This window comes from Canis lupus, chromosome 27, assembly GCF_003254725.2.
Source record: "Canis lupus dingo isolate Sandy chromosome 27, ASM325472v2, whole genome shotgun sequence".
Taxonomy (NCBI): Eukaryota; Metazoa; Chordata; class Mammalia; order Carnivora; family Canidae; genus Canis; species Canis lupus.
Genome location: NC_064269.1, coordinates 4260842 through 4283989, shown reverse-complemented (window position 1 = coordinate 4283989; position 23148 = coordinate 4260842). Strand labels below are relative to the sequence as shown.

Genomic DNA, 23148 nt, shown 5'->3' with positions numbered 1-23148 from the left:
CTCTCTCTCTGTGACTATCATGAATAAATAAATAAAATCTTAAAAAAAAAAAAACTTAAAAAAAATAAAGTAGTTAAAAAATGTGAAAATAAAATGTATTTTTTTAGAATAATGCCTTTAAATTAGACCTTAAACTTTCTCTTTTAGATTTTTTTTTAAGATTTTATTTATTTATTCATGAGAGACAGAGAGAGAGAGAGAGAGAGAGGCAGAGACACAGGCAGAGGGAGAAGCAGGCTCCACGCAGGGAGTCCGATATGGGACTTGATCCTGGGACTTGATCCTGGAACTCAGATCACGCCCTGAGCCGAAGGCAGATACTCAACCACTGAGCCACTCAGGCGTCCCAGGGATTTTTCCTGATTACCATTTTTTTTGTTCTCAGTTTAAATCTGTAGTTTCATCTTAAACCTATTTATTTTTTCTTTGGGAAGTATGTTGAAATAACTGTTTCTTGTTTTATAGAGTTTCTCATACATTTTGCTAGCTATATTTTTTTACTGTGTTTATAAAATTTACTATCTTTATACAGTGCAATTGTACTAAACGCATTCACCACATCCATTCATGTTAACTCTTTTCATCTTGTAAAACTGAAATTCTAGACCTATTAAACAGTAACTCTCCATTCTCTCCTCCTTCCAGCCCCTGACAACCACCACCATTATTCTTTTGGTCTGTGATTTTTTTACTATTCTAATTACTTCATATAAATGAAATCATACAGTATTTGTTTCTTTGTGACTGGTTTATTTCACTTAACATAATGTCTTCAAGGTTTATCCATGTAGCATATTGTAGAATTTCCTTCCTTTTTAAAGCTGAATAACATTCCACTGTATGTATATACCACATTTTACTTAACACGTTAATTTGTTGATGGACACTTGGGTTGCTTTTGCATTTTAGCTATTGTGAATAATGCTGCAGTGAACATGGGTATACAACTGTCTCTTCGAGACCCTGCTTTCAGTTATTTTGGGTATATACCCACAAGTAGAATTGCTGGGTCATGTTGTAATTCTGAGGTTTTTGAGCTACTTCTATACTGTGTTCACAGGATCTATACCATTTTACATTCCTGCCAATAGTGCACAAGGGTTCCAATTTCTCCACATCCTCTCCAACACTTATTCTTTTCTGCTTGTTTTATAATAAGAGTCATCTTATTGGATATGAGGTGTATCTCATTGTAGTTTTATTTGCATTTCTGTAATGAGTAATGGTTTTGAACATCTTTTCATATGTTTATTGACCATTTGTATATTGTCTTTGGAGAAATGTCTATTCAAGTCCTTTGCCCACTTTTGAATTGGCTAGTTATATTTTTTTAGTGTAATTTAGCATGATCCTCTGTCCTCTGTACTTCATGCAAATTGGTAGCCAGATTTAGAGGCTTGATCAAAATAATGGTTTGATTTGGAAGCAGCAGAGAGAGAACAAAAAACCTGTGTTTTTGTGTCTGTCTTTTATGCTGGGTGTTACTGATCATTGACTAAATCTATTAATTAAAGGCTACAAAGAGGTGCTAGTTTCAGGCTTTCTTTTTTCCATTTATTAGTTGAAGGGCTTCTATAAAGAAAAGCTTGCCATCATTTTTATTACCTTGAGGTATAGCTCATATTGAATGCATGATAAGTGCTCGGTACTAGCTTTTATTATCAGTTTTTGAAAATAATGTGTTAGTTCCCTGGGAACCTTAAAAAGTGACTATTCTGATGTTTTTTGTTGTTGGATATTTAAACATATTTGGTGTATTTATTATCCTCATTGATGAATTATGGCCTCCTTGAGTTAACCTTTGGTCAAATTTTCAGTGGTTTGCCTGTTCCTAGTAATTTTTAGTGGTTTGCTTATTCCTAGTGTGACAAGATGTTCCAGTGTCTTTTATGTTTTGTGTCAAAGGCCTAGGGTCAGTCAAGTCCTAAGTCAGAGTCCTCACTTTAATGGGAGGGTGATATTTTGCAGCCCACTGGGTAGGTACAAGAAGTTTTCATGGTTATTGGTATGCTCATCGTTTCAAAGCCTTTCATTGGACAAAGCTATGAAAGAATGTGTGTATTTGTTTTTAACAAAAATATATCATGAGTTTATGCTGATACTTCTGATTTAAATTCAGGCTTTACATGATTTTTACTACTTCAGCCTCATATCTGTATCTCCTTTATCCCATGTGAAAATCTCAGATTTCTGTGACCCCAGTATAATTACTGATTTGCTGTATCCCATAATCACACACAAAAATATCAGAATAGCAATATCAGTAGGATTATAATTCTGGAAACAAATTAAGTTTTTTTTTTTTTTTTTACTTTACTTTGCCTTGTGGTTTATTCCTAAGGAACATTTATAACAGTTGATTTTATTATGGCTCAAAATCACTTAGGATTTCTCTATTATTAATTGGATGCACATTTAGGTTAATTTTGCTTTTAACTTTTACAGTTGATTTTTAAAATTTTATTTTCAATGTGTTTATGGTTTAAAAGTAATGCCTCAAACAGTGTATTAAGTACATATTCATAGATACATATGTGTGTATACAAGTATATCTTTATATCACTATCTGACTTAGCTAACCAATAGCTTACTATATATATTCTTGATCCTCCTTGCTTTACTTTTTTTTTTTTAAACAGTAATAATGTATTCTACAAATCACTCTAATAATATTTAGAGCAGTTCCTCAGTTCTTTTTACATCTGCATGATACTCAATTGTGTGGATGTACTATAGTGTATTCAACCATTGATGGACTGTTCAGTTATTTAGTGTATGTGTGTGAGGAGTAGTTCCCTCCCCTTCCCTATTACAATTAGTATTAGTGAACAGCTGTGTGCATTTTTTTAAACTTTTTAGTTCAATGTATATTTGGAAAAAAATTCTTAGAAGTGAGATTAATGAGATATGGTAAATACATATATGGTTTTGGAAGATATTGCTAAATTTTTGTTTATAAGAATTATGCTATTTTATATTCCCATCATCAGTATATTTTTTTTCCATCATCAGTATATTTAGAGTGCCTATTTTCCCACAACCTTATCAACAGAGTAGTTGTCAAATTTTTGTATTTTTGCCAGTCCTATAAGCAAGAAATGTTAATTCCACTTTTTTTAAGATTGTATTTATTCATGAGAGACATAGAGAGGCAGAGACATAGGCAGAGGGAGAAGCAGACTCCCCGCATGGAGCCTGATGTGGAACTCAATTCCGGACGCTGGGATTATGCCCTGAGCTGAAGGCAGACGCTCAACCATTGAGCCACCCAGGCATCCCTGTTAATTCCATTTTAATTGCATTTCTCCTACAAGCAAGATTTAGCATCTTTTCATATGTTTAAGAGTCATTTGCCTTCCTTTTCTCTGTGAACTCTGTTCATTTCTCTAATACATTTTTTATCTCTGTTTTTAGAATTTGTATACTATGAATATTAGCCCCTTTGTCATAAGTTGCAGTTCTTTTGACTATCTTGACTTTTGTAGTTTTACGTTGTTCATTGTTGTACTTGCCATGCAAAAGTTTTTTAAATAGCTTAAAGCTATCCTTTCCTTTTGCTCCACTGACTCTATAAGTAGGCAAAAATAATATGGTTGGTTAAATATGTTTAAAATGTAAATTAAATATACTTGTGAAAATATACACTGAGTTCTTCATTATAATGTGTTCTTCTTGCTTCTAGGCAAGGATAAAAGCCATCAATACATTTTTTGCTAAGAATGGTTATCGATTAATGGATTCTAGCATGTATAGTCAGCCCATTCAAACTCAAGCACAGTATGCCTCACCAGTTTTTATGCAGCCTGTATATAATCCTCACCAACAATACTCGGTCTATAGTATTGTGCCTCAGTCTTGGTCACCAAATCCTGCACCTTACTTTGAAACACCACTGGTAAGTGAGATCCTTAGAGAATTATAAAATTTTTCATTCAAGCTGAAATTTTAAGAAATCAGCTAGAGTAATCACTTTTTATTATTGTGTTTTGTGTTGATACTGATTTCTTTCTGGTTTTTAAGGTAGAGATAAGGATATCAAGGATATCTAATTCCCATGTGACTAAGAGTTGAGCTATTTGGTTCCTATTTTATTCTTTAGATTTTGCTGAATAAATTAAAATAAGAGATTGGATAAATCCTGATTAGTTTTAAAATGCTTTAAACTTTTTCAGAGAGAAATGTTAAAATAAAGTACAATAAAATACTTTATTATATTTAATAATTTATTTAAAATAAATAAAAATAAAGTACATTTATTAAGTAATGACTTAATGATTCCTTTTTCTGTAAATCAAGTGATACTTGAACAAGTGACTATTACAAAAGTGAGTAAGTAAAATGCTTAAGATTATTTTTGCATTGTAAAAGAAACTGAGGGGGAGCCTTGTTGGCTTTAGTTGGTGGAGCATGTGACTCTTGATCTCAGGGTTGTGAATTCAAACTTCATGTTGGGTGTAGAGATTACTTAAAAATAAAAAATCTTAAAAATTTGATCCTAGGTTAGTTCATCAGGAGTTTATTAAACCTTTACACTAGGTTTTACCCTTTTTTAAAAATTGCTTTTAAACATTGCATTTTCTTTTAGGCTCCCTTTCCCAATGGTAGTTTTGTGAATGGCTTTAATGCACCAGGATCTTATAAAACAAATGCTGCTGCTGTGAATATGCCTCGACCATTCCAAAAAAATCGGTAAGGTAAAAGTCGTAGGGGAATAAGGGCATCTGGATTATTCAGTCAGTTAAGTGTCCAACTCTTGCTTTCAGCTCAGGTCTTGGTCTCAGGGTCATGAGTTCAAGCCCTGTATTGAGCTCCATGCTCAGTATGGAGCCTACATAAAAACAAACAAAAATGGGGATCCCTGGATGGCTCAGCGGTTTGGCGCCTGCCTTCGGCCCAGGGCGTGATCCTGGAGTCCTGGGATCGAGTCCCACATTGGGCTCCTTGCATGGAGCCTGCTCCTCCCTCTGCCTGTGTCTCTGCGCCTCTCTCTCTCTCTCTCTCTCTCTCTTTCTCATAAATGAATAAAATCTTTAAAAAACAAAAATAGGGCAGCCCGGGTGGCTCAGCGTTTTAGCGCCGCCTTCAGCCCAGGGCGTAATCCTGGAATCCTGGAGACCGAGGATCGAGTCCCATGTCAGGCTCCCTGCATGGAGCCTGCTTCTCCCTCTGCCTGTGTCTCTGCCTCTCTCTCTCTCCTCTCTGTGTATTCTCATGAATAAATAAAATCTTAAAAAAAAATAAAATAAAAATAAAAAACAAAAATATAGTGGATTATGTTGTACACAATTCCCAGTAGTTCTTAAAATATTACTGTGTTAATAGCAGTGCTTATTTACAGATTTAGTAAAAAAACTTAAATGATTTACTTTAGAATTAATAAACACACTTTGACTTTAGAGTAGGTAATGTGTGTAAAAAATACTTAGAACTGAGATTGTACATAATACATACTGATTTTTTTTTCATACTGATTTTTTAATAAAATAGAAAATTGTTTTATGATAGTAACAAAATCTGGTATTTAAGTACCATTTAGTATGTTAAATAGGTAACATTTTGGAAAAAGAGTTTTTTTGAGGATAGAAGTGTTAGCTGATTTCAGTATTGTATGCTGGGAATATGAGTTATTTGGGATTTTTGAGAATTGACTTTTGAAATTTCCACGAACTGTAGTGTTCAGCAGACAAAACTAACGTTTATGGAACATTAATGTCTAAAGCTTTGTTAAAGACTACATATTTTATCACAATTTTCATAACCCTGTAAGATAGATAGTTATTATATCTATTTAAGATGAGGAAATTGAGACATAAAAGGTTAAATATCATGTCTGTGAGCATGTAGCTAGTAACAGAGAGAACCAAAAGTTTGAACCCACACAATCTGACTTCAAAGCCAACACTTAAAAAAAAAGTGTTCTAAATAAATTATTGAGAACTCAGGGAATTATTTGCTATCATATAAAAGATAAGTCTCTAAGTGTTATTTTTATATAAACAATTGATAATAACTTGGGGACGCCTGGGCTCAGCGGTTAAGCGTCTGCCTTCCTTCAGCTCAGGGCATGATCCTGGAGTCCCAGGATTGAGTTCCACATCTGGCTCCCTGCACGGAGCTTCTTCCTTTGCCTATGTCTCTGCCTCTCTCTTTCTGTGTCTCTCATGAATGAATAAATAAAATCTTAAAAAAAAAAATAACTTGGTATATATTATGGCTTTTGACAGTATGAGTGACCTAAGAACAAAGGGCTTATATAGTTGCTTAGATTTATTTAATAGTTTCACATTTATTGTTTTTTGTTTGCTTATTTTGTGGGCCTCCTGAGTTTTGGATTTTGGCTTTTTAAATTATTTCTCCAGTGATTTTCTCTTGCCAGATCTCATTCTCCCAGTTGATTCTTTTTGGCAAGGAGACTAGATGGGGTGTGTTCTTCTGAAATTACTTCTAGGAACTTAATTCTTTTTTGTAAGGTTTACTTGAAACATGCTTCACTGGAGAAAGAATACTCGTAGTATTAAATATTCTCAGTGGATTCTGGAGGCATTCATGTGTACCATCCTCTGATAGTCATAGTTTTTTGTATTCATTTTAATTGTCACAATTAGTTAAAACATTTGAAAATTGTTTTTAAGTGTCATAAAAATTTTACTACATATGCCCATTCTTACTGCTTTATGAAATTTCAAATGTAATCTCGTCATATGACAAGATGAAAGATTCTTCATAGATAAAAGAATTTTTAAAAATAAATGAAAAATAGATTATTGTGCTCTTGTAGATGATTCTTAGTTTGGTAATAAAGTAACAACTGCAAAATTCATGTATTCCTGGGACATACGAATAGAAGTACAGGGAGCCTCATATATTGTCCTTTAATCCCATCCTGTTCAAAAAGGTTAATTTCCAATGAGCACATAGAATGGTGTTTAAATCTGGAAAGACCTTTGTTAATGGCGTAGTTTTAACTCCTTTTATAGATGAAGAAAGTGAAAGCTCTTGAGGACAAAAGTCTTGCTTAGAGTTACATGACTAGGTATTATCAGCAGACTTGAGATTAGATCCTTCCTTTCTTCTACCATAACTGGTAAAGCTTTCTGTTAAAAATAATTTAATTAGAATAAATGACAGCTTGCAACTTCCTTGTTAGAAAATACAGATTAGGGATCCCTGGGTGGCACAGCGGTTTGGCGCCTGCCTTTGGCCCAGGTCGCGATCCTGGAGACCCGGGATCGAATCCCACATCGGGCTCCCGGTGCATGGAGCCTGCTTCTCCCTCTGCCTGTGTCTCTGCCTCTCTCTCTCTCTCTCTCTCTCTCTGTGACTATCATAAATAAATAAAAATTAAAAAAAAAAAAGAAAATACAGATTACTCTGATTAGAAATAGCTTTTAGAAATATGTATCTGTTGATTTCACCTTTTTTTTTTTAAGAGTGATTTTTGCTTTAGACAGTTGAGTATACATCTTTCTTATCAGATAGACTAAAAGCAATTTTTTATTTTATTTTATTTATGATAGTCACACAGAGAGAGAGAGAGAGGCAGAGACATAGGCAGAGGGAGAAGCAGGCTCCATGCACCGGGAGCCCGATGTGGGATTCGATCCCGGGTCTCCAGGATCGCGCCCTGGGCCAAAGGCAGGTGCCAAACCGCTGCACCACCCAGGGATCCCCTAAAAGCAATTTTTAACTAATAACTAAAAGTACTAGCAATTTGTAGATTTTTGACTAAAAAATGTATTAAATGGGTTCTTGGTGTTCCTTTATTGTCACTTGTTTTTATTTGCTGTGCTTTCTTGGTGAAAAGGTTGAAATTACAATAACAAAGCCAAGAATGATAGTCCAGTCATCCTTGCTTATAAGAGATGTGCCTATGCTTTTAAAGGTACAAGTTTAGTATAATTTTGCTTGTTATTCAAAACCATTCATGTACCATCCTTTTTTGTATACTTGACCAATACAGATTGTTAGTTTTTAGTTACAAAAATTATACATGAGTAGTACTTTATTCTTCTTCTTTTTTTTTTTTTTTAAGATTTTATTTATTTATTCATGACAGACATAAAGGGAGAAAGAGGCAGAGACACAGGCAGAGGGAGAAGCAGGCTCCATGCAGGGAGCCTGATGTGGGACTCGATCCTGGGACTCCAGGATCGCGACTTGGGCCAAAGGCAGGCGCTAAACCACTGAGCCACCCAGGGATCCCCTACTTTCTTCTTATAAAATGTAAATACTACAGATGAAACTAAGATAGCTTTTTAACTAATCTTAATTCTTATTTCTTCTAAAAAGTGACCACTTCCAGACCTTTATTTTTATTTATTTACTTATTTAAAGTTCTTGGTCAAGGAGAAAGTAACTTTAAGAAAGCCCTTTTGTGGTTTTATATGAACCTTGTTAATAGCCCAGTGATGATCACTAGACCTACTTAGAGTAGGACTAACTTTCAGAAGTCTGGGCATTTTTCTACCTTTCATACTTTATCTTCCTGTCATTTTACTACTTCCTTTCTCTCTTTTATCACTTATTTTTTATCTTTCTTTTTTTCTTTTGCCTAGACTGAGATTGTAAGTCCCTCTCAGTGAAGGGTAAGATTATGAGATCTGAGGGCTATTTAAACATAATGACTTAGTTGTTAGGTATATTGAAATGCAATGAGAAGATTTAGGTGAATGATAGTTTCTGAACAGATATGTAAACAGCTCATGAAGTCATTTTCAGATACAGATAATACAAATATTTTGAAAAAACTTTGTGTTGACATTCTACAGTTTTCATCATTATTAAAAATCTATTTTGTGACAAATGATTACTTTGAAAAGTATAATCTTAATGAAAGTCAAACCAACTTTGTAGCCTTGTTTTTATATTTAAATTAAATGGTAGTAACCTAATTTTTTATTTTCTGTGAAGAATAGGGTTGGAGATGTTGGAATAGGCTAGAGATGTTGTTGGAATTAATGTTTAATTGTTGGGCTTAAAATTATTTTGAAGTTTTAAATCTGAATTCAGAGAACCAGGAATTGTCAATGTGTTATTAATATAAATTTATAACTATGAAAATACACTGTAAAATAGAATATATAAATTATAAGTAAAAAATCTGGGATCCCTGCGTGGCTCAGCAGTTTAGCACCTGTCTTTGGCCTGGGGCGTGATCCTGGAGTCCCAGGATCAAATCCCACATCAGTCTCCCTGCATGGAGCTACTTCTCCCTCCACCTGTGTCTCTGCCTCTCTCACTCTCTCTGTGTCTCTCATAAATAAAGAAGATCTTTAAAAAAAAAAAAAATCTCATACCTCCTTGTAAATCTGCTATAGAGCCAAGAACCTCCATTGCTTGGGCTTACTTTAGAGGTTTTCACTGTTGGTTGAATACAGCCTCTCCTGTACCCTAGCTTTAGCTGCTTACACATTGTTATTGGGTGTTTATATCCACCATCCAATATAAAAGCTACCCTTGTTCATAGTTATCGGGGTTTCTTGCTTGTTTTTACTAGATTCTATACTTAATTCATGAAACCATGCCAGGCTATTTGTTACATTATATTTTCCTAGCTTTTTCTTTTCCCCCACATATGATCTTTGAACAACTAATTTAGCTGGGATTTTAATATATTGCACTGTTCTCTGGTTTTCATTGTGACTCCCCTAAAGAGCCTCTTTAAACTCCCCTCCCAGTTTTTCCCTGTGAAAGTTGAGTATTGGAGATTAACATTATTTATGTAATGTATGTGTATCTGTGCTTTATAAAAGGATAAGATTAGGATTTTTTGTCCCTTCCACACTCTCCCCCTCCTCCGCCCAATGAACCTTTTTTATTCCCACTAGGCACGGTGATATTGCCCCATTGAGAAATATGGCATAAACTCATTAATAGCTTAAAACCTGGCTGATGTAGATATGTCAAGGCTGCAACGGTGTTAAGTTAGCTAAAAATCCTAATTGTATCTTGAGCATTGAGGTAGAAGTAGCTTCATCCTGAAGAATTTGGGATCTTACACCACATCTCTCCAAACAACTTTTTTAAATGTAAAAATGCCTTGCCTTTTAAAAATAATATATTTGGGATATAAAAGAGTTTATATTTTTATAATGTGACCCTTTTATGTTTAACTTAATTTGTGGAAAATCAGAATACAGTAGAATGCAATTTTAACTTGTCCTGTTAGATAGTTTTACCATTAAGAGGAAGGATTCTCTGTCTTGATTTATCTTCTCATTTGTGATCTTATATTTCTTGTAGTGTGAAGCCTCATTTTAGGTCATCGAGTGGTTCAGAACACTCGACAGAGGGCTCTGTGTCCTTAGGGGATGGACCATTAAACAGATCTAGTTCAAGGAACTTTCCAACTGAACGGCATAACCCTACAGTAACAGGGCATCAGGAGCAAAGCTACCTGCCAAAAGAAACTCCTGTTTTACAGATGGAACAGAATGGGGACTATGGTAGGGGCAGGTAAGGAAATATGGTAATAAATATGGATAAGGTATATGAAAATTCTTTGTAATGTGAGTATTTGAAAAACGTGATCTAGTGAGTAGTTTTTGTTTTAACTTGGTGTATGGTTATGCTAAATGAATACAGCACTCACATAATATGGATTAATAGTTTTGATAACTATTAAGAAATTTATATTACCCATATAGAATATAGCTCTGAGTCAGAGGTTTATAAAGTTACTCTGAAGTTCTTTATGGTTCACTGAGGAAAGAATAGCTTAGAAAGATTAGATGCTATTATCTGTATTCTAGTTCAGTTTCTTACAACTTTTTAACAATGGGGATGGGATTAAACTTTATTGCCTGCTCTGCCTGAATGAAACAACTGAACCCTGATATACTTCTGGTGTGCAAGGAGCACTACTTAATAAAAATGGACCCAACTTGGTGGCGATGGTAGTAGATGAAGTTTTTGGTAGATTAGTTTAGGATCCTTTCAGAAGAATATATATTCATCTCCTAATAATAAGGGAGATACAGGAAATATAGTTAAACTAGAAATTCACCCATCTTTGACAGAATATATATATTTGAAGAAACTTATGAGTTGTACCTCCCATCATCCTCACCTTTTTTGTCGTTGTTAAAAGGAGAACTCTTTTCAGAGGTCGAAGACGACGGGAAGATGATAGAGTCCCAGTAAGTATTTTTTTTTTTTACCTTTATTACATCTATTCGTTTATTTTTGATTTTTGTGACTTAGTATGGCACTGGCTTGTGGTTGGTCTTTCCAGGTTTTTGTTTTATTGATTATTATATCAGGCAAAAGTAAATAGAACCTGTGCTTTGACCCTAAAATATCCACTGCTACCACCTGCCCCACTCTTTTTTTTTTTTTTCCCCACTCTTAAAGCCATATATAATTAGGGATTTTATCTGGGTTACTCATGGTTTTTAAGAATTACTTGAATACCTAATATATTCACATGGTTTAAAAATGAAAGTATTCAATGGAAAGTTTATTACTTTATTAATGGAAATTTAAGTAGTTTGAATCTTTCAATCTTACAAACAGTGCTATGATAATTTCATATAACCATCATTTCTGATGTGTGTGCAATAACACCTGAAGGAGAATCCCTAGAAATAGGATTTCTGGGTCACAATTCAGTAAGTTGCTGCCGGCTTACAGCTTTCTAGAGGGGTTGTGCCAATTTACATTCTGACAGACATTGAACAAAAGTTCCCATTTATTGATAGCCCTATAAATATATGTTTTTTTTTTTTTTTTGCCAACTTGATAAAGTTTATCATTCACTTATAAAGCTCTCTGGATGGTGTTGGAAACTGTTGTTACTTGCGGGGAGCAATTTTTTACCTACTACTTATCCACTAATTTTATAACGCTGCTTATAGATTAAAAAAATTGTTTTACGGTTCTAGACATATTTTTGTTTAAATTTTGGCTTACCTTCAAATTAGTCACATTTTTGTTTTTTGTTTTTTTGGTGGCTTGTTCATGGGGAACGTTTGCTATATCTTAGTATATATGTGCTGCCGAAGCGAGCACAGTTTGCCATATCTTAACTGAGAGCAAAAGGAGTTGAGAAATCAGAATGATGTAGGAACACACAGAGGTCTCAAGAACACCCTGCCTAGAATTTGCAGACAAATCATAAATTTGTAGTATAATACTTATTTTACATGTATAAGTAAGTGAACTGTATACATATATAAGTGTACTCACTGTGAACTTTTTAAAACAGTATTGTTTTCTCATTTATAAATTTCTGTACCATGAGTAGCCATGATATGGCAACAACTTTCTTAGGATACTATTACAGTAGTCCACATGAATCCTTAAGTGGCCCTGAACAATTGAGGAGAGGAGAGATTAGTTTTGAAGTCCGTTTAATATGTTGAAAATATATCAAGAATTGAGAACTGAAGGTTGGGGTGAAGAAAAAGAAGACAAGCATGCTTTCCAGTAGGAAAGGCAGAGTGAAGGTGCCTTTGTACAGGAAGGAGATTTTAGCTAGAGATAAAATTTAGGATTTGCAAGCTTACCCAAAGTAATTGAAATCCTAAGAGTGGATAAAATTATTCAGGGAACTCTGCACAGTAATTTAAATAGAGTGGTCAAGAAGGGAACTTTGGGAAAAAAAAAAAAAAAAAGGAACTTTGGGAACATAGTAGCTTTGAGCTGAAGAATGAGATTATTAAAAAAAAAAAAAAGAATGAGGTTATTTATTATGATATTTGAAGTATCCAAGCAAAATGTGAGTAGAGAGGGCTAAAAGGCAAACGGATGTCTAGATTTAAGGTAAAGGTCTGGGCTAACAATGTTATAAGTGTGCAATTCAGTGAGTTTTGATAAATTTCCAGTGGAGTGTAGCCAAAAAGTCACCAAAAGTGAACAAGGATTGTTGGTAAGGGTTGTTTGCATATAGGTAACAGTTGAAGTCATGAATAGTAGCTATCACACAGGGAAAGTATGGAATTGAAAAGAGTAGTAACCACATAGAAACTAAAACTGTCAAAGTGAATGGGTAGAGAGAGAAAAGGAACTGCTTGTGAGATCTGAAAATCAAGAGAAAGCAGTATCACAGAAGCTAAGGAGGAATGAACTCCCATGCCAGGCACTATATGAATTTAGGGGGAAAAAAGTCTGTCAGATTTTGCATTGTGGAAGGCATTGGTGACTTGTCAAAGCAGTTTTAGTAGTGATGAGGAAGTAGGGGAGAAAGTACAAGTGAGAGGCTTGTCAGAGTATACAGGACAGTGGGTTTGGAAGGGCAGATCAGGAAATTTTTCAAGGAAGGATATTGCTCTCTTCAGACTATGTGAAAGGAGAAAAGCTGATGGCAAATTGAGGTCACAATAGGGGTTTTTGTTTTTATTTTTGTTCTGGAGGGGGAATATCACAAATTTAGAAAGCAAATAGTGGAGATTGGGTAACAGGCTTAAGAGTGACAAAGTTTGCAAAAGGAACAGGAGAGGGACTTGACTAAAGGTAAGTAGGATTGATAACGAAAAATGAAAGCTCAACTGAAACAAGAAGCCAGGAATTGTAGTGGAAAAACAGTTCTGTGTCTTAGCATAGAGTTTTGTTTGTTTCCTTGCAGCTTTCAGCTTCTGTGGTACAGGATTGGAGAATGAGATTGGCATGTGACCTATTTTATGATTTGTGTCTTTTAGAGACCCCAGTCTTCATCAGCTGAAGCAAAGGCTCCAACACCAAAGTTTGACTTACTAGCCTCAAATTTTCCTCCTTTACCTGGAAGTTCATCAAGAACTCCAGGTGAACTTGTTTTGGAGAGTAGAATGTCTGATGTTGTTAAAGGTGTCTACAAAGAAAAGGTAAACACTGAGGCATCAATCTTTTACCTTATGGGCCTTTGGAGTTATTATTTGAAGTTTTATTTGCACGTAATATGTTTTTATTTTTTTTTAAGATTTTATTTATTTATTCATGAGAGACACGGGGGGTGGATGGGGGGGCACGCAGAGACACAGACAGAGGGAGAAGCAGGCTCCATGCAGAGAGCCCAACATGGGACTCAATCCCGGGTCTCCAGGATCACACCCTGGGCTGAAGACGGCGCCAGACTGCTGAGCCACCGGGGCTGCCCTGCAATATGTGTTTCTATCATAGTTTTTATTCATGGGATTGTCAGCCTACTTTGAGTATTATAAAAAGATCTAGGATAAAGCTACACAGGCCAATAAAATGTTTCTTCTCTTTTGCATGTCTTTGAATCAGTCAGCTTAGTTTGGTAGAATCAATTAATGCAAGCTGGTGGAAAGTATTGTTTGTGCTTAGGTGTCTATAATTAGTCAATGATATAAATGAATCCTAAGTTAGTTTGGTAAACTCAGGCTTTCAAATAATGGAGAGTTGATGTCAAAAGTTTAGGACATTGACCTTTAGGATAGGTATCCCATCCAAAATTATTTTTGAGTGTAGACCTCTTCCAGTGCTTTTTACAATACACAAATTTTTCTCACTTTCTTCCCCTTTTTTCTTAATTCAATTTCTGTTTTTATTTTATATATACATACATAGGCTTATGGAGAAAAATAGTAGGTCCCTGCAACCACTTAGACTCTGGTAACTTGGGATCCCTGGGTGGCGCAGCGGTTTGGCGCCTGCCTTTGGCCCAGGGCGCGATCCTGGAGACCCGGGATCGAGTCCCACGTCAGGCTCCCGGTGCATGGAGCCTGCTTCTCCCTCTGCCGTGTCTCTGCCTCTCTCTCTCTCTCTCTCTGTGACTATCATAAATAAATAAGAATTAATTAAAAAAAAAAGACTCTAGTAACTTTTTCTCCTATTGTTTTCCCCTGTGTTTCTTTTTTTTTTCCCCTGTGTTTCTAATTAACATGGTTATACTGCTCACTCATTCTCTCTTCTCTTCTCTTCTCCTCTTCTTCTTCTTTTTCTTCTTCTTCTCTCTCTCTCTCTCTCTCTCTCTCTCTCTTTCCTCTTCTTAGTATGGGGCTTTTAATGTGGGCCTTGAACTCACAACCCCAAGATCAAGAGTTGTGTGCACCACTGACAGCCAGCCAGACATCCCAATATACTTCATTTCTTGACTTTCCAATTTTTGGAATTGTCTATTAGCTTTCCATTTAGAACCTAAGGATTTAGCTCTCTCAAGCCAACATACTTTTCTCTTCCTCCCTGTATACTGTATTGCATCATATCTAGGATACCATCCATTACAAGATGCCCATTATTTTAGTATCACTAAGAAAGTAAAAAGCATTGCCAGTTATATTAGGATATACCATCATTTATAAGTCACCCCTTGGTATTACCTTTTTCTCCCCTCATAACTGGACCTCATAGTATATTACCATTATTTCTCCTTTCTTATACTCTCAGTGGCCTACTACACAACTGTGTAGCTGGGACTTGACTACCATCATCCAGAGAATTTTCCTTACTCTCTCATGTTGGATCCTCTTTTTCTTACTCTTGTTTTTCTTGCTGTGTTATGGTGGGTCACGTCTTCCTGAGCTTCCTGAATAAGTGTTTTTTAGTATAAATTTAAAAATGTTTTTCTGTTTTCACATTGCATCAGTAGCTTATTTCTGTAGAATTCTGTACTAGAAATCATTTTCCCATGGAATTTTGAAGGTATTTCTTTGTCTTTCCTTGTTTAAAAAAAAATTGTGCAATATTGCATTCATTTCATCAGCTTTAAGATAGACATTTTTTCATGTTTTCTACCTTTGAAAATCAGACTATCCTATAATTGAAAGTTATTGTAGTTTAAGTAGCAGTGTTTTTTCTTAGTAATACATAAAATAATGATGTGTCTTACCATCGATGGCTTCTCCCATTTGCTGAAGTGTGATTCATACACACATATTTTTAAAGAATAATAATAAGATGTATTTCCCCTTGTAATCCCAACCCACAACTGTGGACAGTGAATATCACCAACATCTTAGCAATACCATATGGCTCCCCTCCCCTATTACAGTTCCTCCTATTCCTTCCCTTCCTCCTCATCAGAGATAAACATCCTGACTTTGCAGTAATACATTTCTTGCTTTTCTTTATAGTTTTAGTATTCCAAGATGGGAAACTTCTTCTGTAGAATAGGGCTGGATAGTAACTACTTTAGGCTTGTGAGCTGTATGCTAAAAACTTAAAAACCACTCTTAGCTCATAGACCATACCAACAAAAGTCAGAGGCTGGATTTGGCCAACAGACCTTGGTTTGTCAACCCCTAACCTACAGAGCATACTGTTCAGTGTGCCTGTTTTTTAACACAACATAAATGGAGTATGTATTCTTCTCTTACTTCTTTCATTCTATATTGTGTCAAATTTGTCACTGTTGATACAAATGACTAGTTCATTTTTCACTATTTTAGTCTTTTGTTAAAATGTCATTATTCTACTGTTGATGGACACTGTTGTCTCTGACATTACAAGCAATTCTGCTGTGAATGTTCTAACCACACATACACACTGTTTTTAGGGTCTGTACATAGTGGAATTGCTGAGTGATAGGGCATCTTTTAAAATTTAATTACTGTTGAGGTTAAGTTACCTTTTCATGTTTTATTGGCCATTTGAGTTCTCTTTGTAAAGTGTCAGATATTTGGCTTTTTTTTTCCTATTAGGTTGTATTTTATCTTACAGATTCATAGAATTTTAAATTTTATTTTGGATACTAATCCATTGTCAGTTATGTATGTTACTAATTATGATTTGTTTTCAGTGTTTAGTATTTGTGAGTGAAAAGTTCTCATTTTAGTAGGTTCATATTTATCAGTCTTCTTGGTTTGTGGGGGTTTTTTTGTATCATGCTTAGGAAATGATCAGGCTTCTGGAGATCCTTTCCAGAAATCTTCATTCTTTTTTTTTTTTTTTTTTTTTTTTTTAATTTTTATTTATTTATGATAGTCACAGAGAGAGAGAGAGAGGCAGAGACATATAGGCAGAGGGAGAAGCAGGCTCCATGCACCGGGAGCCCGACGTGGGATTCGATCCCGGGTCTCCAGGATCGCGCCCTGGGCCAAAGGCAGGCGCTAAACCGCTGCGCCACCCAGGGATCCCAGAAATCTTCATTCTGATTCTCCTGTGACTTCTTTTTTCCCTCTCTGGAGGCCTTTGGGATCTTTTATTTATCCCTGGTGTATCCAGTGAAGTGTCGTGAAGGTGTCTTTTGCTATGGCTCTTTTTTAATTTATTGCACTGGGTAGACCCTTTCAGTCTGGAACTCGTCCTTACATGCTAGAAAATTTTCCTGTATTATCTCTTCGATAAATCCTTCATTTTTTTCTTTTTTCTTGAACTCTTAATTTGATACTGTACCTTGTAGATTGAACCTCTGATTTTGTTGTTTTGGCTTTCCTAATTTTAATTTTTGTTCTTGTCTATATTTCCTACAAAGTTTTTCTGAACCTGCTGAAATTTCTATTTCATCAATCGACTAATATCCAAGACTCACTATTGTTTTTCTTTTTCTTTTTTAAATTGTGGCAAAATGCACATTATATAAAATTTACCATCTTAAGGGGTGCCTGGGTGGTTCAGTCAATTTTTTTGGCTTTGGTCCTGATCTCAGGGTGTTAAGGTGAGAACAAGCCCCACATAAGCTCTACGCTCAATGTAGAGTCTGCTTGAAATTGTCTCCCAATTCAGGTGTTCTTTCTAGTGCACACATGTGTGCTTGCTCTCCCTCTCCCTCTCTCTCTCTCTCTCTCTTTCTCTCTCTCTCACACACACACACACACGCTCTTTCTCAAATAAATCCTTAAAAAATTTTTACCATCTTAAGCATTGTTCAAAGTGTGCAATTCAGTTGTATTAAATACATTTACATTGTTGTGCATCTGATCTCCAGAACTCTTTATATTGTAAATATAAAATGCTGTAGGGGACACCTTGCTGACTCAGTTGGTAGAGCATGTAACTCTTGGTCTCTGGGTTGTGAGTTCAAGCCCCACATTGGGTGTAGAGATTCCTTACAAAACAAAATCTTTAAAAAATAAAATAAAACACTATACCTGTTATACCTGACTCCCATTCCCCTTTACTACCCCCTTCCCTCAGCCCCTGTCAACCACCATTCCACTTTGTCTATATAAATGTGAGTACTCAAGGTATCTCATATAAGTGGAATCATATAGTATTAGTCTTTTTATGACTGGCTTATTTCACTTAGCATAATGTTCTCAAGGTTCATCCATTGTGGTAGTATGTACCGGTACTTTATTCCTTTCATTGCACAGAAATGTTCCATTATATGGATATACTACATTTTGTTTATCCATTCACCAATTGATGAACATTTAGGGTTGTTCCCAGTGTTTTGGCTGCTATAAAATAATGCTACTATGAACATTTGTGTGTAGACATATTTTCTCTTGAGTATATACTATTGGGTCATATGGTAACTGTTCATCTTTTTGAGGAACTGCCAGACTATTTTCCAAGATGCACCATTTTGCATTGCCACTCTCAGTGTATGAGAGTTCCAGTATCTCCATTTCATCACAGACATTATTTATTGATTATAGACATCCTAGTGAATGCAAAGTGGTATCTCATTGTGGTTTTGATTTGCATTTCCCTAATGACTGATGATGATTGAGCATCTTTACAAGTGCTTATTGGCCATTTGGAGAAGGGTCTATATGAGTTAATTTTTAAATATGTTTTTATTTTAAGGATAACGAAGAGTTGAGAGTTAGTTGCCCATTGCCTGCAGAGGATGAACAGACAGACTGCACCTCTGCACAGCAACTAAGTATGAGTACCAGTCCTCTTTGTACAGCTGAGCTTCCTGCATTAAGGTACAGTTTCAATATAGAAGATCTTCCACATTAAGGTGACTTTCTCTTCTGATCATGTGCTCAGCTGTTTCTGTATGCTGTATTAAGTCTGATGTTAAGCTTTCTTTTCCTTAGCACAACTCAGCAAGAAAAGGATCCAGTAGAGGATTCCACTGTTCAGAAGGATGTGCTCAACCAGACAAATACAGTTTCTCCCCCAAGTACTGCAAAGCCATCAAGGACAAATAGTGCTTCACCATGTAATATAAACATAAATGCAGCTGTAGCTGTGGCCCTACAGGTAACTTGATGAATTTAATATGTGAAAAAAAATAATTGGTTAAATAATGAGATTTTTATTCTCCACAAAAGTCTTTGCTGGAGCAGAGACATTTGGAAGTAGCCAAATGGAGGCCATCTGCCTCAAATGAAGCTAAAGGAGTTTATAAAAGATTTTATTTATTTATTTGAGCAAGAGAGAGAGCATTAGTGGGGGAGGAGCAGAGTAAAAGGAAGAAGCAGGCTCTCTGCTTCAGCTGAGCAGGGAACCCCACGTGGGGCTTGATCCTAGGACCCCAAGATCATGACCTGGACCAAAGGCAGACACTTAACCAACTGAACCACCGAGGTGCCCCCATTATGTGTTGTTTTAATGACTTTTTGATCATCTTCTATTAATTGAAGCTTCTTTTTTAGGTTATGATGAATATATTATTTTGGGGCTAAAGAGGCTTTGAGCCCCCTGGAAAGTCTTTTTAAATAATGTGTAACAAGTCTTATGACAGCCACTCCCATTTTAATTGTCACAACTTTTCATTCATTGATATAACTAGTTGTATTTTGGTGTAGTTCCTTTTTTCTAGGTTAAGGACATTTTATTTTGTTGTTTAATAATAGCACAATGGCAGCTGAATGCCTGCTCTATGCTAAGACCAGTGCTGAATACTTTTCACACGCTTTATCCTGTCCCATTCTAATAACACTCCTATTGTCCTTTTTTTTTTTTTTTTTTTTTCAGATGAGATAATTAAGACTCTTAATTAGTCTTCTATTAGTTTATTATTGGTTCCCAGCTGTTCTGTTGAGATTCTTGTGGAATCCATCTCGGGGATCTTTGTAGCCAAGGAAGAGAGAATAGAATGACTTTATTTCATCATATGAATGTACATTATTAACTTAATCTGTCCTTTCTTATTATACATTTAAGTTTCCAATTTATTTCATCACCATAAACAGTGCTGACATGAACATCTCTCAAATAAATTCCTCAAGTGAAATTACTGTATCATATATAAATTGTCAAGACTTTTTGTTATTTTCAACAACAAAAAAAAATTTAAGATTCTACCAATACATGGGGCACCTGGACAGCTTAGTTGGCTAAGAATCTGCCTTGGGTTCAGGTCATGATTCCGGGGTCCTGGGGCTAAGCCCCGCATCAGGGTACCTGCTCAGAAGTCCTCTTCTCCCTCTCCTTTTGCCCCTCCCCCTCAGTAACGCTCTCACTCTTTCACTCTCTCTAAATAAATAAATAAAATCCTAAAAAAATGATTGTACCAATAAACTTTAATAGTGTTATGAAAGTGCCTATTGCCCTTTCCTAGAAGATAACTTACTGATTCTCTTGTGGGACACACTATCCTTTTTGTACTTTATTATTTAGAGAATGTGTACCATAAATTTGTTTCTTCTCCACTTCAAAGGAACCTCGAAAGCTAAGTTATGCTGAAGTATGCCAGAAGCCCCCTAAAGAACCATCTCCAGTTCTTGTGCAGCCACTACGAGAACTTCGCTCCAATGTAGTGTCTCCCACCAAAAACGAAGAGAATGGAGCTCCTGAGAAGTCCATTGAGAAATCACATGAGAAGCCAGAAGCAAGGGCTAGTAAGGAGTATTCTAGCTTCCGAGGCAATACCATTCCCAGGGGAGCAGCTGGAAAAATCAGGGAACAGAGACGCCAGTTTGGCCATAGGGCTATACCTCAGGGAGTGACTCGACGTAATGGCAAAGAGCAATATGTGCCACCCAGATCACCAAAGTAAAAAAAACAAAAACTATTCAAAAACTTCTCTCTCTTCCCATTAAACTTGAGCCGTGGCTATATTGAACTGTTCTGGAGGGGAGGGGGTAGCCAGGAAGGAAACAGAAAAGTGTATGTCCTTAAATCATTATGGATTTTGGAGTTGTGAGCAGTAGAATCCCAAAATTCATCTCTAAAATGATTTTAAAATGCTGGAGGATTCCAATCAGTATAAATATATATATATATATGTATACATATAAAAATATAATTTTTCTATTTTTGTTTTTGATTTTAATTTGCAGAGATCTTCTGCCTAGAATCAATTTTGAGGGTTCAGATTTAGCTTGAGAAAAAAACATATTACACATCCTTCAGTACAGGAGATGAGGGAGTGAGAGAAAATATTTTTTGAAGAAGCATTTCTGTAAAATTAGAAATTACTTTTTTTAATCTATTTAAAGTTTGGCTTGGAGAATGCCATCTCTGCCTATATGGCCTTGTGTTGCAAAGCAGATCAGTGGCTGGGGTGCCTGTTGTGTGAGTGTGTGCAAGAGTGACTGAAGCCAAATCTTGTTGTCATGTTAGTAAATGATTTGAAAAACTGAATGTAATACTTGAGTAGATTTTTTTTTTCCATTTTGAAATTCAGTCTGTCTTTTTGACCTTAATATTTCATTCAACAAGCTGTTAAACTCTGATTGTACTTAGAGATGTGACTATCAATCAGTTTGATACTCAAGGAAAGAAAAGGGGTTACTCAAAAAATCAAAACTTTGTCTTACATCTGAGTGGATAGGTCAAATGGACTTCAGAGGTTTAAACTGCTTTGTGATTTCCTGTCAACCCAACTCTAAAATAGGAGACAGGTTTTTTTGTTACTTCATTGTTATTCTCTGTTCTTTGACTACCCACCCCCAAAAGCAGAATAACCAATATTCTACAGAATTGTATGTTTCTAACTGCCTTGACCAGTTTAGTCAAATCATATAACTGTTCTAAATCTCTGATTGAACATTGAAGTAGTTAACTCTTATGTTCATGTATTTAGAACTTTAGATCCCAGAATGTAGGTCAGACTGACCCTACAGTAATTTGTGTTCGTGTTAAAGATGAAACATTGTAACTGATTTCTTAAAGTGTTAAATAGTGTAGAGGTTAAAAAAAAATGTAAAGGCTTAATTTGGGGGTAACCTTTTTCTGTTTACAATGTATTTTATCATCTTCTTCCTTCCCTTTCTCTCCCCCCCCCCCCAAAAAAATTACAGTTTGGAATTCACAGAAACAGAACCAGCAAGTCATGAGATTTTTGAGTTAAGGTGAGAAAGATAGTCGAAGAAAATACATACTTTCTCAGTGAATAAAGTAGCTGTCATATTAAGTAGGCAAGTTTACATGCTGGTGTTTAGAAAATGGCTAAAATATTAAAAACCATGTTGCATTTTAATGTTTTAAGTCATACCATTTTCAGAGTTCCATGTAAGGTGGGGTTTTGTTTTCTTTTTAGGGATAGTTTTTAATAGTAATAACTGTCCCTTATGTGAGTAAATTACATATGTACAAATCGAAACTGTAAATTGTGAACACTGGAAAGCACCATTGTGACATAGAGTAAACATCTTAGTAATATATGAAAATGAATGTAAATGGAGGTTAAAATTACATTACTGTGAAACTCCTCTTCCAACTCTAAGTTAAGCTTTGGAGATTTGTATTAGTAGGTAACTAAACACTGCACATTTCTGTACAAGCCAGGATTATATTTTCTTTGTAACTTATTATTCAGCTTGGTAATTGCTTTTGATTTGGTGGATTGATAACATGGTATAATATATTTAAGCAGTTTGAAACTATTCATTTCTACACACTATTTTTAAAAATCATCTACTAGATGAAACATACAATAAAACTACCTGTGCTGAAATTTGGGGGAAGTTTAGGTCCTTAAAAAAAAAAAAAAGTATTAATAATCATTGACTACATCTATGATAAAAGTGCTTATTTTGGTTTACTTAGATAATGCTGCAGTTGGTGGAATTGATAAACATTTAAAGTGTTAACACTCTGTGAATGCATTGGATTTAAGAGAATAAACATTTTATAAAAATCACTTGGTAAGGATTATAAACTTAATTATTGCACTTAAAATGAAACATTACTTTTTTACAATGTGTCACAGAAATAGGCTTATATTCCTTGTATGCTTGTGTGACTTACTGTTAGTCCACCCAACTTCTAAAAACTAAATGTTCTAATTGAAACACAAGAAAAGAGTCGTCTTTTTGAAGAAAGCAACTGTGTTCTTGGGTTTTTTACTCAAAATGTTATTGAAAGTAGAAATTTGAAGACATCGTTTTTACATTTCTTATATAATATATAGTGTTTTTAATTTAA

The 23148-nt window shown here is 35.2% G+C and overlaps 1 protein-coding gene across 11 annotated transcripts in view; it reads left to right on the top strand.

The window, feature by feature from the left end:
• The window catches only part of LARP4 (La ribonucleoprotein 4), a 220491-nt gene extending 197627 nt beyond the window's left edge, over positions 1–22864 (top strand). For 10 of the 11 annotated variants that reach the window (XM_049102820.1, XM_049102819.1, XM_049102818.1 and 7 more), the window contains 8 exons: positions 3683–3895; positions 4586–4689; positions 10243–10455; positions 11090–11138; positions 13638–13799; positions 18631–18755; positions 18870–19035; positions 20438–22864. In XM_049102820.1, the coding sequence (XP_048958777.1) occupies positions 3683–3895; positions 4586–4689; positions 10243–10455; positions 11090–11138; positions 13638–13799; positions 18631–18755; positions 18870–19035; positions 20438–20776 (1371 nt within the window). In that variant the 3' untranslated portion in view covers positions 20777–22864. Of the gene's footprint in view, positions 1–3682; positions 3896–4585; positions 4690–10242; positions 10460–11089; positions 11139–13637; positions 13800–18630; positions 18756–18869; positions 19036–20437 lie in introns of those variants that run through there. The other variant, XM_025477618.3, reaches the window with a different exon arrangement.
• Positions 22865–23148: the final 284 nt, after the last annotated feature.